The sequence below is a fragment of the Diceros bicornis genome, chromosome 4 (genome assembly GCF_020826845.1).
Source record: "Diceros bicornis minor isolate mBicDic1 chromosome 4, mDicBic1.mat.cur, whole genome shotgun sequence".
Classification (NCBI taxonomy): domain Eukaryota; kingdom Metazoa; phylum Chordata; class Mammalia; order Perissodactyla; family Rhinocerotidae; genus Diceros; species Diceros bicornis.
In genome coordinates, this window is record NC_080743.1 from 52451261 (window position 1) to 52468232 (window position 16972).

The 16972-nt window shown below is 40.2% G+C and overlaps 1 protein-coding gene across 3 annotated transcripts; it reads right to left on the reverse strand.

Moving 5' to 3' along the window:
* Positions 1–213: 213 nt before the first annotated feature.
* Positions 214–16746, reverse strand: PRKAB2 (protein kinase AMP-activated non-catalytic subunit beta 2). Of its 3 annotated transcripts, XM_058538954.1 has the most exons (9): positions 16603–16746; positions 16165–16345; positions 12467–12633; positions 11544–11637; positions 10913–11033; positions 7572–7705; positions 6838–6910; positions 5911–5943; positions 214–4769 (listed from the first exon to the last, which is right to left on the reverse strand). In XM_058538954.1, exons 2-9 carry the CDS (start codon positions 16318–16320, stop codon positions 4750–4752), a joined length of 798 nt encoding a protein of 265 aa, XP_058394937.1. In that variant the 5' UTR covers positions 16321–16345; positions 16603–16746; the 3' UTR covers positions 214–4749. The 3 variants fall into 3 exon arrangements, with proteins under 3 accessions (XP_058394937.1, XP_058394935.1, XP_058394936.1); XM_058538952.1 differs by lacking the exon at positions 5911–5943 and having other exon boundaries at positions 6842–6910; positions 16603–16745; XM_058538953.1 differs by lacking the exons at positions 5911–5943; positions 16603–16746 and having other exon boundaries at positions 6842–6910; positions 16165–16436.
* Positions 16747–16972: the final 226 nt, after the last annotated feature.

Here is a 16972-nt window from a genome sequence, read left to right on the forward strand (position 1 = left end):
TGCATTCCTCTAGTTAATGCTGGCATAGCCTGGAACAAAACAAAGAGGAAAAGTGGCAGACGGAAGGACGACATCATTTGTGTCGCTACACCTATGACTTCTCTCTTTATTCAAATGTATCTCTGTGTGGCAATTTACATTCTTTAGGTCCTGAGACTACTGAGGCAGATAGATTTTGATAATACAATCAATAATCAATGAAGAACTCAAATATTATTGCTGTATAATACTTTTATTCAACAGTTTTATGGAAAAAAACACAATTCTGTATGTGTTACATCACATAGTTTTCAGACAAGTCAGAGTCCAGTGACAAATTACACTTGGAGAAAACCTTTAAAATCCATTCTTGTATGCCACTCCTTCATGAAATATTGAATAGCAGCTCTGTACCTCAGCACTAAAGGTTGCAAAAAGCACCATTTAAAGGAAGACTCTCACATATTTAATTCCCCTCAAATTAGAGTCTCATTCCCCCTTTATGACAGAGCTGCACTCATTCAAAATGCTTCAGTGTAATAACAACCAACATCCCCCAATTTACCAAAATTCAAACAAGTCTCACATATGGGGCCCAGTGTGGAGATTAGGACTAATCGACATCAGTGAGCTTTGGCTGTTCTAAACTCACACCCTGGTTAAGGTAAGTGTTCTGTAGATGGGAACAGAAAAGAAAATGATCAATATGTAATGTAATACTTACAGTAGGTATCCCTCAACTATTTAACTTGACTACAGAATCCACAGAGCGTTTAGTATCTCACATCAATCTTGCTGCAAAACCACTGTGCTACACACAATTAGTTCAACTCCAACTAATGTTGAAACTAACAAAAAATTTAATTTTTAACAAAACTTATTCACTTCAAAGCACAATCAAGAAAAGCAAATCAAGACAAAGCCCACATTTGAATCCTAGAGGGATTCCATTGCTAAGACTTGGATTTCATAAGTAACGGACTCTTGAGTTTTTTTCCTTTCTTTCTTTTTTCTTATAACTTTAAAACAGATTTGGCCTTTTTACTCCAAGTTTGGGTTCATTGCAGAAATCACAGCCCTTCGACCTCCAACTGTGATTGGTGCTTAAGAAGAGACATATGCCTAGATCCAGAGTTTTAAAAGACCCTAACTCCTACCCCTCCCAGGTGCTCCATCCCATGGGTAATTGGAGTCAGCAGCCCCTGGCAGAAGACAGCAAGAACTTGACTTTAATGATGAGTCAGAACAATGTAAGAAGAAACTGAGTATCTTCTCAAGCTCATGCCCCAAATCACTAGAACGTGAGGATTTAGAAATCTCTGAGAATAGAATGTATTTCAAACACACACAACATAGACTATTGCATATCATTTTTAGTTGAGGTCAAAATTTTAAAAGCCCTATTTCCCCAATTAAAAGCAGGGGATTCTATCTTGAGTATGTCTCTTTCATTTATACCCGAAATTAATATAAGCCCAGTCTGGAGGTATCACTTCTTTCCAAACTTAACTTCATTTTAGCAGCATACATGGAATACCAACACTTTTCAAAGGTTTTAGCTCAGATCCATTAGGTCTATAAGAGACTAGAAATAATGGGGGGAAGTGAGCAGGCCTGGGTTTCTAGGATCCTCTCAGAAACTTCTCTTGGATTCTTCTTTTATAGGAGAGAATTGTTAAAAAGCCAACATTGTTAGAAAAAAGCCAACACTATTGAGGCCATGTATGCCTTTCATGGGTGTTGCCTACAGTGATTAAATCCCATTCAATGGAAAGCTTAAAGCAAGCTAATAACCATGAGGCAGAAGTTCTCCATACCAGCAAGAGCACTAACACTTGTTTTAGGTAGCGTTTGACTTGACACCCGGGTAAAGTCTGCCTGGCAAATTTAAAGTTAAAAGTCAGAGTTAATGCAGAATATAGAAGAAAGGGAAGAAAATAGGAACAAGAGAGAAAAGGAAGATGTTTTATACAGTAAGTTCTGTCTGATTTAATTTTTTTTAAAAAAAGGATATTTTTAGTTCTGAGTTATTTAAGCCTTTATTTTCCAGGTATCACTCCTCAGCTCAGCCACTCTTCTTTTTCCCACAACCCCAAAACCATGATGCAGTTCTTTAAGGATCAGTCCTCCCAAAGAGCTTTTTTCTTACTCTGCTAACTCTAACTCTGTGAAACGCCTATAGGCAAAAAAAAAAGCTAAAATAAATGTTTTGCCTTTATTCATTCTCAAAATCTGCCAGACTCTCTTCTGCAGCAAATACACTATCCCTTTAACCAATATAAAAGAATGAGTAAGTTGTACTTTGGGCCACCTGCCTTCCTCCCTCTCTACCTTCTAGAACGGTTTCTTGGGGACAGAGTGTGATAGGGCTCCTCAGGGCCACAGGAAGTATTATCAGTACAGAGAAGGGACAGTGCTGAATGAGTCATCACCCAGTTCCTCTTACCCATCCCATACCAGCTGGTAGGCTTCCATTTCACATCTGGCTGAGAGATTACCTCAGAACTAGGGAAAGTGACACTCTCTGCACCTTTCCAGATTAGAAAGATCTGAAAGTCACCAGCACCCAAATCTACTGTCATTGGAGCCAGAGCCAGTTCACAGAAGCCTCTGGCCTGAGAGAAATGGAAAGGATCTCTTTTCCTGCCCCACTCTGTTGATACATTTGTGTGGAGTAAAAATTTTAATACATGAACACATAATTATATTTCAATACTGTTGTCAAGAAATATGAGTACAACAAAATCCTCCATTAACAACCAAGATTTTGAATCCTCCTAAGTGGCCCACTTATTTCATGGGTATTCTAAATTCTAATATAACTGAAGACAATGTCAATCCTGAGAGTTGGTTATAATAGGTTTTGGCCTAGATTTTTCAAATGGCACACCATTCAAAAATTGGTTGGGACCATAAAAGGTTCTCCACAAAAGCCTTTTGCTGCAGAAGGTGGCCTTGAGTACTAAAGCAGTATTATTTTCAGCAATTAACCACCAAAGCACTTAGCAATTTGCATTCCCAGCAAAACCACAACCCCATATCCTATTACCTCACACCCAGGGTCTAAGAGGTCTATATACGAAGACAATTGTGTCATCAGCTTCGCATGGGAAAGACAAGAGGTAGCTAAACTGACCTGTAGGTGCCCTTTCAATGTGGCTGGGCTGATCTTAGCAGTCCAAGAGTCTCTTAAGCATCAAGTTTGAGATTCCTTCAGTTCAAAATTCCTCGAGTTTTGAATGTTTGACCTGCATTTATCTGTAATGGAAGAGCCACAGATACTTGGAAAAAAATGTTTTATCTCTGAACCCCAAGAGTGGATTGAATAGCTACTTTTCATTCCATAAATGAAAATTACTGACTCCACTTCATCATCAAACACTTTTTTAAAAAAGAGGCAGAACAAAATGATCCTATTAGCACTTAGCGCAGGGAAGCAATATTTTTCATTTTGGGAACACCAAGGGTACTTTCTTGTTTCTTGGCCTAATGAATCTTTAAGTTGAGAGAACCTTTTAGGTGCATCAAATGAGCCTGAATGAATCCATATCTAGAGCAGTGTTTACTGTAATGATGTACACAGGGTTGGCCACATTAATGTAAGATCATATAGAACTAGACTAGGGAAGAAAGTCTCGGGAACCATTTATCAAGAGGCTTAAGTTTTCCTATGCAGTCTCCTAAAGACCAATGAAAAAGCATTTTTTTAATTAAAGAAAAATGTTGACACATAAAAATCTTCCAAGGATAAAAGATACAAAAGTTTTCCCTGGTTCCACTCCCACCTTCAAAGCTGTCTGCTCTGCAAAAGAAAATATGGAAGCAGGGCCAGGCCAGGTGGGAAAACTTATGGGAATGTGCCAATACAGCCTAAGCTGTGGCACCAAACTAAAACAAGTAGACCTTGTGCATTCTGTGTCTCTTATAATGCTGAGCCATATTTTCTTTAGCAGAAGTTAAAACAAGCAGTAACCAAATGGCCAGCGCCTGTGCTAGGCTAAACAGGAAACTGTCTAATAGCCCTAGTCTCTGAGGTGGGTCAGGTCTCACACAGCCTTTGAAAGGCGTCACTTACCCAATACATTTTGTGTTAGGGAAGGTTTGAGTATAGGATCTGAAGGAGGTTATCAAAGCAAGAATGTGAAATGAGAGGAAAAAGGGTTCTTGTGGAGCATCTGGTATCATATAAAAAACACAGATTGTGCCACATACTCTAGGAATACAGAGAACCCATGCAAGAAAAGCTGCCTTGCAAGGAGGCAGCTATAAGTAGGGCAGCAGTCTCGCACAAGTCCATCCCTTGGAACGCCAAGGTAGCAGTGACAGAATCTCCACCCAACAGGGATCCTGAGAGTTTGCTCTTCATTCATTTTAGGAAAAAAGCTTCCTGTAATGGTTCTTCCTGCAGCTCCCTTAAACACGTCTTGTTGAGTCCTCACAGGCAGAGAGAATACATCTAGATAGGAGGCTTCCATTAACCTTCCTCTCATATGCGTATATATATATATTTTTTTTCTTAAAATGAATTCCATGAACTCATAAGGCTCTCATCTGCAATAAAATGCAAAAGCAGAGCATCCTACTCAGAGGCTCCGAAACACACATATCAGCCTCAAAGCAAATCAGCCTTCCAGTCTCAGGTAAGACTGGTCCAGTCCAGAAAGGCAAGGGAGATGCTTCTCCTGAATCCTGGGAGGCAGGAGGGGATCCCTTCAGATGGGCTTGTATAGCAGAGTAGTGACATACTTCTTCTTATAGCGATGGGTTGCACTAAGGACCATCACACTGTCCTGCAAGGGGAAGAAACATATGCAGCTAATTCAGTAGCTCAGGCGGTAGGCAGCTCTTCCAGCTATTAGTCCTTCACAGTCACTCACTTTTAACAGAGATAGTTTGATATTATAGAAAGAGTTTGGTTTTGGAGTCAAAGCAACATAAGTTCCAATTCTGACTCCTACTCTTACTCTATTTGTGGCCCTGAGTAATCTACTTAATGTCTGTCTTTTTTCTTATCATTACAAAGGATAATATCTGCCATTAAGGTGGCTCTGATGATTACATAAGCATATCTGGCACAGTATCTGATACATAATAGGTGCCTAAGAAATATTAGTCTCCTACCTCATTCCCTTCTGCACTTTAAATTAGAATACTTGACTTAAAACTAGCACAGAAGAGAAATATCCTGGCATCCATTTTTAGAACAAAGTCTTGAATAAGAAAGAGCAGTGATCCTTTTGAAAAACCATTTCCAAACACTGAAGCAAGTCTAATTTCCATTTAATACCAGGGGTGAACTTAGAAAAGTCCTCTCTGATCAAGAGAGGACTCAGGAATCCCCCTCTATCCTTAAACAAAGTGGACCCCAAAATACTCCTTGGAAAGACACTCAATCCAATGGATCAATTCCAAACAGTGTAAACAATCTGAGACAACCAGGAATGAGTCAAGGCCAAGCTGAATCACAGCAATCAACACACTGACCTGAGTCAAAACCAGTATAAAAATTAAGAGGTACCATTTCCCAGGCTGTGTTACAGACCATGGGTATACCATAGGAGGAGAGAGGGCAGGCCTGTGGACATCAACTGATAGCCAAGGAGCAGTTACAGGAGTCAAAATTCAGTTAGATCCCAAAGAACCCAAACAAATCCAATTGAGAAACCAGTGCATGTTCCTATTTTCTCCTATACTGTATTATCCACAATGACTGTTTCTCAGATTAACATTCTGTGACCAGAGTATGCTGATCATAGCCCAAACATGATAGAAGTAAGGCAGGTAAAAAATTCAACTCCAGGAAGGGTCTGGTAGAAATGAGGAGCAGGTGAGAGAAAGCCCTACTTGGAAAGACTTGGCACAATGATCTCTAGGAAAGAACATGTAATGAGGACAAGGGGACTGGACCTCAGTCCTCTCTATGGTACTTACTGGCAATTTGACCTTCTCTGAGCCTTAGTTTATCTATAAAACAGGAGTTAAAAATAATACTTACCTCACAAGGTTATTATAAAAATTAAATTCAATAACATTTTTAAAAAGTACCACATAATCTGTTAAAGCTGTATCAGGGACTTCCCTAATCTGGCTGCACATCTAAGAAATATAAGCAGCTTTAAAAAAATTACTGGGGCTCCTCCTAGATGCACTTAGAATCTCTGGGGACAGAGCCTCTGATTCTGTATTTTTACAAACTTCCCCAGGTGATTCTGATGATGATCAGCCTAGTTTGGTAACTATAGAGCTATATAAAACTTTATTTCAACAGCCAAACCACAAAGACATGACAAGACTGACTGGATATTTTCAACCCAGACTCTAAAGCAGCAGAGAAAACAAGAAGGACTCTAAGAGTTGGAGGGGATAGGGCAAACCTGGCCACATTTCTCCTTTACCCAGTGTATAGGAGAGATACAATCACTTGGGTGTATGTGACTGACGCACCTGAAAGCAGCTCGTGTCCACCTTTAAAAAAGTAGAAGGCTTACTATCACGTTCAAGCATTCTTTGAACTGGAAGCTAAACTTGCTTTTTCTGTGAATGAAATTCTAGTGCTATGAACTCAAATTTAAGTAGGTGGTACAAAGGTTATATGTACCCAAAAAGAAACCAGAAAGCAAAAACGTCCATTCAGTCACAGGGCAATTCAGCTGGCCAGAACATAGATATAGAGACTAAGATTTAAAACAGACAAAAAATCCAATCACTAGTTTAAAAAAAGAAAGTTCTTCTCCTATCATTTGACCATTACTGCCGCTTCAGCTTCAGCGAAGTAGCAGAGCAAGTAAACCACTGGAGAACATGTGTCACCTTTGTCTTCCCATTTTGGGGAGCTCTATGAAGAGCCAGGTCTACCACTTACCTTAATGGACAATGCATAGAGATGGTTCAGCATAACATGATTGGGCTCGGGGAGCAAGGCTGGGTCACACTAAGAAAAAAAAAAAATCACTAAATGGGATTAAATGCATAGTCTTAAATCAGACAGTTTACTCTTCTTCAGAGCTCTTCAGGACTATTGAGAAACTCTAAACTAGAATGTATTATTTCTTTTAAATAATGCACTCACTCTAGTATATATCAATAATACATTCTCATTACAGAGAATTAGGAAAATTCTGAGTCCAGGGCAGATACCCTAAGCCTCAGCATCTATTCATCTTCCTTAGTAGAGCTAAAACAAAAATCTTGCCCACAACACATACAGAAGATTTGTGTTAAGAGGTAAAATCATCTTAGTGGTAATCAAGTGAATTGACTAGAGATGTAAATTATATGCAAAAAAAAAACCCCTTATACTTCTTTTGTATATCCCCAAATGATATATATTCCTTATCTTGTGTTGTAATAGAAGTCCCAGAAATTGATTCTAGCAATCCACAGCTCTGGGCCTGATTTATTAGGACTAGAAGACAACTATGAATTTTGATATCAGTACTTGGAAAAAGGAATCTGTAACGCTACTGAGATGAATATGATTTATACTCTCAAACACATCTTTGTAATAATCTCAAACTCCAGGATTACTAAACTTTGGCTCAAATGGTCCCAGTGACCCCCAGATGTCCCAGCAGTACTCTCAGGATACTCACAGAAATATTCGTGTCCTTGTTAAGAATCACTTGGAGAAGGTGAGGAGGGAGGATAGGTGGGGATTTGAATCTCTCCTCGGATCGAAACACATACATTTCTTGACCATAAGGCCCTGGGGGTGAGCTGGAAAGGTCTGGAAGATATTTATCCAGATGTAAGGGAAAGTTGGAGCACTAGTAAAAATGCATGAAAAAACTGTCAATACATGGCAGCTAACATTAAATATGGTAGAAGTCATGGATCATAAACTTGTGACCTGTTGGTTCTACAACCGTAAGGCAGACAAAGTAAAAGTATGAGTCATCTCGAACATAAACCATGAAGTTCCTCAATATGGCAACATGATGTGGAGGATAGAGGAGAAGATGAGGGGTAAAAGACGTAGGTTAGGGGGAGAGCTACTCCATTCATCGGTTGTATGACCTGGGACAAATCCCTCCACTACGGTCAGTTTGCTCACTCATAAAATAAAAACAATAATCTCTGACCTATTTCACCATGTTTTTATAGGAATCAAATGAGATAATGGATGTGACAATGTCTTGTAAACTGTCAAACAATATGAAAAGATTAGATTTCTTCTTTTTTCCACCCAAGCAACAGACAACAAGGTTATAAAACTCTAAGACTACAGTCACGCACTGCATAACGACATTTTGGTCATTGATGGACTGCATATATGACGGCGGTCCCATAAGATTAGTACCATATAGCCTAGATGTGTAGTAGGCTATACCATCTAGGTTTGTGTAGGTACACTCTATGATGTTTGCACACTCTATGATGAAATTGCCCATTGACACATTTCTCAGAACATATGCCCATCATTAAGTGACACATAACTGTACTGATACTACAATGATTGCATCGATGAGGACAAAATTACTAACAACGTAGTTGTCATTAGGGAAATGCAAATCAAAACCACAATAAGATACCACTTCACACTCATTAAGATAGCTATAATAAAAGACAGACAGTAATTGTTGGCGTGGATGTGGAGAAATCGAAACCTTTGTACTATTCCCATTGCTGGTGGGAACGTAAAACGGTGCAGCCACTTTGGAGAACAGTTTGGCAGTTCCTTCAAAAGCTAAACATAAAGTTACCACATGACCCAGCAATTACACTCCTGGGTATATATGTCCACACAAAAACTTGAACACAAATGTTCATATCAGCATTATTTATAATAGACAAAAGGTGGAATCAATCCAAATGCCTATCAACTGATGAATGGATAAATAAAATGGTACATCCATACAATGGAATTTTATTCAGCCATAAAAAGGAATTAAGTACTGATTAAGTACATGGATGAACCCTGAAAACATTATGTTAAATGAAAGAAGCCAGACACAAAAGAAGCCAGACACAAAGGCCACATATTGCATGATCCCATTTATATAAAATGTCCCAAATAGGCATATCCACAGAGACACAAAGTAGATTTGTGGTTGCCAGGGGGACAGGGGAAGAGGGAATGGGAAGTGACCGCTAATGGGTATGGGGTTTCTTTTTGGGGTTATGAAAATACTCTGGAATTAGATAGTTGTGATGGCTGCACAACTCTGTAAATATACTAAAAATTACTGAATTGTACACTTTAAAAGGGTGAATTTTGTGCTTTGTGATATATCTAAAAAATGGAAAAAATGTATGCAGACAAGAGAATATACAGAAATGAAGAGAACTATACTTTTTTGCTTAAAAATGTTTAATTATGTTTTTATAGTCTCTAGTAAAAAAGATTTCAATTACCAATTCAGCATAAGAACTCAGATTTCAGTTAAATATACGTGAGGCAAAAGAAAAGAGTAGTAATAATACTGTTCTATTAAACAATATCTTAAAAATACACAGAACTTGAAACTTCAAAGTACTCAGTTATTTTATCCCATGATCTGCAAAACACCCTTAGGAAGTACATAGAACAGCTTTTATTTTCTTTTCATCAGGAAAAAAAAAAGTAGTTAAGTAATTTGCCCAAATTAAACCTTACCTCAGGGGCCTTAGATTTGCTAAATCTAAACCTTACCTCAGTGGGTCAAGAAATTGTGTAAAAGTGGGGAGAGGGGAATATCAAAAGTATGCTAGTCTTCTAATTATGATTATACATCTATTCATTAGTTGCTTTGCCAGAATCATATAATACAAAAATTCAGAGTCACAAGTGGCCTCATCATTTAATTCAAAATTTTTAAACCCTTTTTAATCACTGCCCCACCAGTCAAGAAGAATGTCCAGCTTTACTTTCTGAGCTTATATAATGAACACAATATTTTTAAAATTTTCTTAAACAGACAATTATTATACTATTGATGATTCTTTTAGAAACTGCATAGCCCTTGGCCCTGAGATTCTAATATGCCCCACTTAAGGTATTGTGTCTCCTCAGCTGAGAATCACTGTAAGTCTAAACCTCTGATTTTACTGATAAGGAACTGAGAAACAAAAAGGTTGAAGGACTTGTCCATAATGGCAAAGCTATTCAGCAGCAGAGGAAGGCTCTGAACCCACAGTGGGGAAGTGTGCACACTGGGAACACAGTGCACAGTTCTTTAGACAGTCACAGCCTTCACTGTAAAGTAACAAAATGGTAACTGTGAGTGCGGTTAGCAAATCACTCTTCTGGTGCTGTAGCATATGTAGTAGGGACAAAGGCCTTGGAAAAAATAATACTGGGAGAAACAAAAGGATACAGATCTTTTCCTCTACCAAGGATTTTTTTTTTACCAAAACTTACAAAATTTCATTTAACATACACACAAAAGAACTGTGAGGTTTTTTTTCCCCAAAGACTGCCACACTTGTAGGGCCCTATAAAATTGCAGAACTGACAACTGAGCTATCAAACTAGCAGGATTAAGCTGAGGCAGCTACGCAAGGCAAACCAGACACAACCAGCCTCTGCTGGGTGATACTGCCAAAGGTCAGTGAAAAACTTGAAATATTGCTAGAAATAGCTTTTTAAACTATAGACCATAGCCCATTAGCAGCTTATAAAAGAAAGGATAAAATAGAAAATAAGAGTGCATCACATGTAATAAAGGTAGACATTGTGCCTGAGACTTGTGTTACAGTTTTGTGTGTGTGTATTGAGTTACAATGTAAAACTAATATCTTACTTAGATCCTGGTTAGAAAGTCTGAAATCAAATATACTAGAGTGAGATGTTTTTTGTCCTAGAGAAATTGACCTAAATGTTTTACAGGAGAAACATATATATATAGATTCCCAAGATTCCTGAGGATAAAATGAAAAAACAAATACCACTCTTTGGAAGGAACATGCATTATAAGAAAAACACAACAAAAGAGAGCAAATACTACAAAATTACCTCGACAAGATGTCTCTGAGCTTTCCATTGAATCTAGCTTTAAAGCATCAAACACCTCAAAATCAGATTTCTTGACATGGATCAAATTGTTAATCGTGCCAAGCTGACTGGTAACCACCGGCTGAAACAGTGAATGGAAAAAATTCATGAATCCCCATTTCAAATCCATCTCTTCCATCCAACTCTCCTCTTTTTAAAAATGATGATAGTTGGGGGGCCAGCCTGATGGCGTTGTGGTTAAGATCGCGTGCTCTGCTTCAGCAGCCTGGGGGTTCATGGGTTCAGATCCTGGGCACAGACCTAAATTCCACTCATCAAGCCATGGTATGGCAGCAAGCCATATACAAAGTAGAGGAAGACTGGCATAGATGTTAGCTAAGGGACCATCTTCCTCAAGCAAAAAGAGGAAGATTGGCAACAGATAGCTCAGGGCCAATCTTCCCCACAAAAAAAAAAAAGAAAGAAAGAAAGAAAAAGATGATACTCGGCACCTCCACCTTTTATCAAGAGAGAAATACTCCAGTGCAAGAGTCCATCAATCCTCACAGCAATGACATTTGACACCAAGGGGAATAATAACTAAAAGAAGACTGGTTAAGTCAATGATTACCCTTGGAGATCAAAGCCTTACCTCTGATGGATCATGAACCCACTGTCCATCCACAAAGAACTTGTACTGGTGCTCTCCCTCAGGGAGGTCCAAGATGGCAACAAAGTCATTATGGCTACAGAAGAAGACAGAAAGTTAAATAGGCCAAGTTCCTATCAGAAGACAATGCAAATGTAAAAAGCATGAGGCAATCACAGTATCATGCCAATGATCTCCCACACTCCTAAGCAATTGCACCCCCTGGAGCAAAAAATAATTTATAAACCCATTCTCCTTTTCTATATCACCTTTAGCATGTATTTGCCAGCCCCTCTCAATAACTTTAATTCTTAACTTATATCTAGAAAAGAATAATAAAGATGTTAATCCCCAAAAATGGTTCACCTTAGTACAACTACTTTGCTACAGCAGAACAGATCCCTCATAAGTGTAAATAAGATAGCAGGCAGGTTTAGGATACAGAAGTGTCTCAAGGTATCCTTTCCATATTTTGATGAGCATTTTCTGGAAAATTACCTACATACAAAGGGCTATTGACAACCAGTTAAATAATTCATTATTGCTCTGCAAGCAACAAATAACATTACTACCGAGAACTTCACAATATGTTTTGTTTTAGTGCAGAAGTCAGAGCAACTGGACTCAGCGAGTTACAGAACACTTCCCATAATCATAGAAAGGACCTGTATTAACAGAGTCCTAAGGAATGTACCCACAAAGCTGTTATAATAAGTCCCTCTGAGGCAATGATATTCTAAGTGGTAAAACATCTCTGACTATGACTTTAAAAAAAATGTTACACATATAGTTATTGGTCACAGAAAATGTTCTAGAGAGTCCCTAGCAGGTGGAAAGGTATAGTCCAACCAGGTCTCTCTCCTGAGAAAGAAAATCAGATCTCTACTCCTGGACCCTGTAGACTAAACCAAGACACTTGTCTTCACCTCTTAATCAGTGGAATCTTGGTGCTCCAATTGTTGAAGGACCCAGAGATGAAGACCTCCTTGCCTCCTTCAGACCAGCGGATAACAGTGGGCCGGGCCTGCTGTGTAGGCTTTACGGAGTCCTCCAAATCCTGCTGCCATGATACAAACTCTTTGTCCCCAGGGAGCTGTAAGAAGGATTAGGTCATCCCTAAATTGTGACCCAGGAATTCTTAAAAGGTCACTCCCCTCCCTAGGGCAGAGACAGGTGCTAGGTTTCTGCTAAGGATCAATAATCCCAGAAATTAGCAGCTACGCGTGCTAGGTTTCTGCTAAGGATCAATAAGCCCAGAAATTAGCAACTACATCAGGTTTTGATCTGTAGAAAAAGAACTTATCTAGGACCAAAATGGTCAAATGGCTTATGCTCAAGGGCTGCCCAAATTACAGCCTAACTTCCAAGTCTGCAAACATCACTCACCCTTTCAGAGCCTTAGGATCTCCCTTAAAAAAAAGCTTACTCCCTGTTACCAGATTAACTCATAGGCAGGCATTTATGATATGCTTCTGAGTGCCACTTAAGAAAAAAAAATGAAAAGAAAGTATGGTTCTATAAAAAATAAGTTAGCCATGTATTTTCCATACGCAAATATGAACAGCTCTCAACTATCAGTTGTAATGGAAGTTAGAGACACTGAAATTCATAATTCATAAACTCCATTTTAGCTAACAGCTTACAAAAGGAAATTAAAAATATAAAAATCAGATCCTTGGTTTCTTAAATTTTGAGAAGTGGTTATAAAATCTTACTTGCTCACCTATGCCAGGTTTATACTAATAATTTCAGGAGTAGGGATGAAAATCGGGAGCCTGAAGGAGCATGACATCAAAAACACAGCTTCAACAAAAGCAGTTCCAATATCAAATGAGGTCTGTAGGATTCTGAAAAAAACTGACTCCTTACTTAGTTTCTTTTCATTACCATCCTTTAGAACAGGAGTTGATGAACTATGGCCAGAGAGCCAGATGCTTTTATAAATAAAGTTTTATTGGAAAATAGCCACATTCATTCTTTTATTTATTATCTACAGCTGCTTTCATGCTACAGTAGCAGAACTGAGTAGCTGTGACAGAGACTGTATGGTCTGCAAAGTCTAAAATACTTACTATCTGGCCCTTTACAGAAAAAGTTTGCTGATCCCCACTTTAGATTGGCTAAAATGACTCTGCTAAATAAGACTGTGTACAATATCAAGTCAAAATATTACCAAATAAAATAATGAAGGTTAAAAAAAAAAAGGGCTAGCTTCTTCATTTGGGCTTTATTTTCAAAATGGCTGAGGTAATCTACCTTCCATATTGTCTCTCAATATCCCTCAAAACTACACTATGAGACATCAGTAGCAGCATAATCCAAAGTACACGGAGAAAGAGAATTGAAGGGACTTTCACATTATGTAAGGAAGCGGCTTAAGAGAAAACCTTGACCTCCATATTCTTAAAGCAATGCAAGAGGCTTGACTGGCTCCATTAGAATTACAGAAATTTTCACATATGCCTAAGAATAACCCTCAGATTCTGATTTGGATATAGGACCTGGGAATCTATTTTTAAAAAGTTTCTCAGAAAAATAATACTGTGATTATTTTAAAATAAACAAAGAAAGAAACCTCATCTTTAGAGATATATCCTAAAATATTTATAGGTAAAATAATATTCAATGTCTGGAATTTGCTTCAAAATAATTGGTGGGGGAAGAGTAGATTGGGGTATAGATGATATAAATTCATTCACAATTTGATCATTGTTTAAACTAAAAGTTTAAAAGTTTATTACACTTTCTCTCTACTTTGAAACATGGAAAATGTTTCAAATTTTCCATGAAGTGTTTAAACAAATTTAGGTAACTTTAATGTGCAATTGAGAACCATTGAACTAGTCCACTGAAGAAGGCTGGCAGTGGAAGCAATGTAGGCTCCACTGCCACTGTTTCTATCAGTTACTTTGATGATTTAGTATTTTCAGTTTAGAAGTTGAAAGCTACAAACTATTAATATGCCTAGCTTTGGAAGGAAGCCCTTCCACATATGACATGACATTTCTGTGGTAGGCATGAGTGCAGCTGACTAGCAGAAAGATTGTTTACTCCAAGGTAAATAGTCAGCAAAATCATCAGGAAAAGAGACAAAACAATTAGAACTATAGTTTGAAAATGTTCAAATAAAACATTGAGGGAAGAAGTAAAGAAAGTAGATTGAGAACTACAAAATTTTAGATTTGGAAGAGACTTTAGGAATTATCTGAACTGATTTTCTTATTTCACAAACGGCAAGACTGAGGTAAGAGTAAGAATGATCCAAAATAGGCTCCATTTCAGATAGAGCAACTTGGCTTTTATTCAGGACACTGATTACTGCGGTCACAGTTTGACAAATACACTATACTTAAATCCTGAGTCATCAATGTAGGAAAAGGGTAAAAATACAATGAGGTCGATCACCTTGAGAAAGTTTTGAAGAAGTAAATTCAGATGGCTGGGTAGACAGCCCAAATGATGAGGAAGTAGTCCTGAAGTGGGAGAAGGAAAAAGGAATGGAGAAGAAATACCAAGAAGTGGTCCTTTCAATCACCCTTGCTTCTCTTTCTGTGATTATGTTCTCAATTGGGATCCAAGAAAACAAACAGAATCCAAAATCATGTGCTACCAACGAGGCAAATCATTCTCTATATACTTTCTAAAACCCAAGTTGGGTGCGAAGGGATGAAGTGACAAGAAACGTCAAACACACCCCAATCTCCTCAATCTCTCCACTTTTCTACTTCATCCCAGTTGGACTACCTGGAGGAATTAATTTAATGCTGACAGCTCTAAAAGTGATGAGAAACATTCAGATGGTAATCACATTGTTGTTAGCTCCATCTATCCTTTCTTTAGGGTGGATACAAGTTGCCACTTTCCTCAGTCTTTGGAATTGAGAGCAAGGTCTTCAGGGCAGCGGTGGGTTGTCAGTTTTCAGCCATGTAACATTATGAAGTACGACTGAGAAGTGGAGAAATCCTGGAATCATTTGCTCTCCCACTTGAGGAGCAGCTGAGTGTGAAAGAAGCACAAGCTCAGCCACAACTATAAAGTATGGGATGAAAACGGAGCAGTCAGCGAAATGATGTCCTTTATTGTCCCCAAGATTAGGAGAAAGTATTCAAATAAGCAAGTGGTTGCTGCTCACTGCCATGCCAAAGGGGAAGAGGATCAGAAGTGCTGAGCTCCCAGTGGAGCAAAAAGGATACTGATACGTAGAAGTTGTCAGGAAAAAGAAATTCATTTAACCACCTCAGGGCAAATCTGAGACACTGCCGCCTACGGTTAGCAACTCAGGCAACCTAACCCTCTGAAGTTTTCCACCAGGGTTATAACCTATAAATTCACCAATAGTCTAGAAGTGAGCACCTGTATTCGAAGGGGGGGGGGGGTCCACTGTCCCAATCCTAAAAATGTGGCCAACAGATTAGTCGGAAAACAAGAACTCCGCCTCTATCCTATCTTAAGGCAGCACCGCAAGAGGAATTACCATCCAACATCTCGTCTCCAAAAAATCCCTTTAATTCAAAAAACTGTAACCCAAGTCAGTGTGATAAGAAAGAACCAAGAAAGGGAGGAGGCGCCCTGACACCCAGCCCACTGCAGCATCGCCACCAACTGAAGGCGTGGGGACGCTCACCTTGGAGTCCGGCAGGCTGAAGACGCTGGGGTCGTCAGTGCTCCCCACCATAATCTTGTGCTCCTTGCCTGGAGCGTGGCCGCCGGCGCCCTCGGCGCGCGCAGCCTTGGCGCCGTGGCGCTCCCCGGCCACCCTGTCGCTGGTGGTGTTTCCCATGGCTGCAGCTCGAGTCGGAGGCCACCTGCCGTAGGGAACGACACGGAGCGGGGAACACCCCAGTGGCAGCGTCAGGGGCGCCCCCGGCCCCGCCCCTGGGGACCCAGGCAAGGGAATCCCCGCCCCAGGGCAGCGGCGCCCCGGGGTCCCCTCCCTCCCTTGGCCTCCAGGAGTGCCCGAAACCCTCGACTCCCTCGCTGCCCGCTGTTCAGGAAACCCGCTTTCGGCGACTCTCCTGCATCCCCGCGTTCCCTGCCCAGGGACGCCCCCACCCCCAATCACCTCCCGCGAGGCGTGCCCTCCTCCCCCAGCCACTGGCGCGACGCCTGCTCTACGGATAACGCCACCAATAAAGTTATTAAAGTTGAAGCCGCGCCCCAGCTAGCAAACCGTGTCTCCTCCTAAAATGGCTACAAAGCCAGTGGCGCGGGGCCGCCCGGCGCGCGTACCCTGCGGCCGCGCCGCCGCGGCGCCCGGGGCCCGCCGGCCTCTCTAGCCGCCGTCGCCTCGATGGTGGGCGGCCGCGCGCAGCCTCCAGCGTCAGGCGGGGGCGCCAGCTGCACAGTTAGCGGCGCGCCGGGCTCACCGGCACGCCTGGCGAGCCTGCTCCAGGAGCCGTTCGTGTGTTGACCACTGGGCGCTCACTGCGGAT

Coding starts and splice junctions, on each gene's coding strand:
- PRKAB2 (XM_058538952.1), bottom strand. CDS start 16,320: ATGGGAAACACCACCAGCGACAGGGTGGCCGGGGAGCGCCACGGCGCC. Junction 12,634..16,164: donor TCAGCCTGCCGGACTCCAAG/GTGAGCGTCCCC, acceptor TCCTTCTTACAG/CTCCCTGGGGACAAAGAGTT. Junction 4,770..6,841: donor TCTATGCATTGTCCATTAAG/GTAAGTGGTAGA, acceptor TTCCCCTTGCAG/GACAGTGTGATGGTCCTTAG.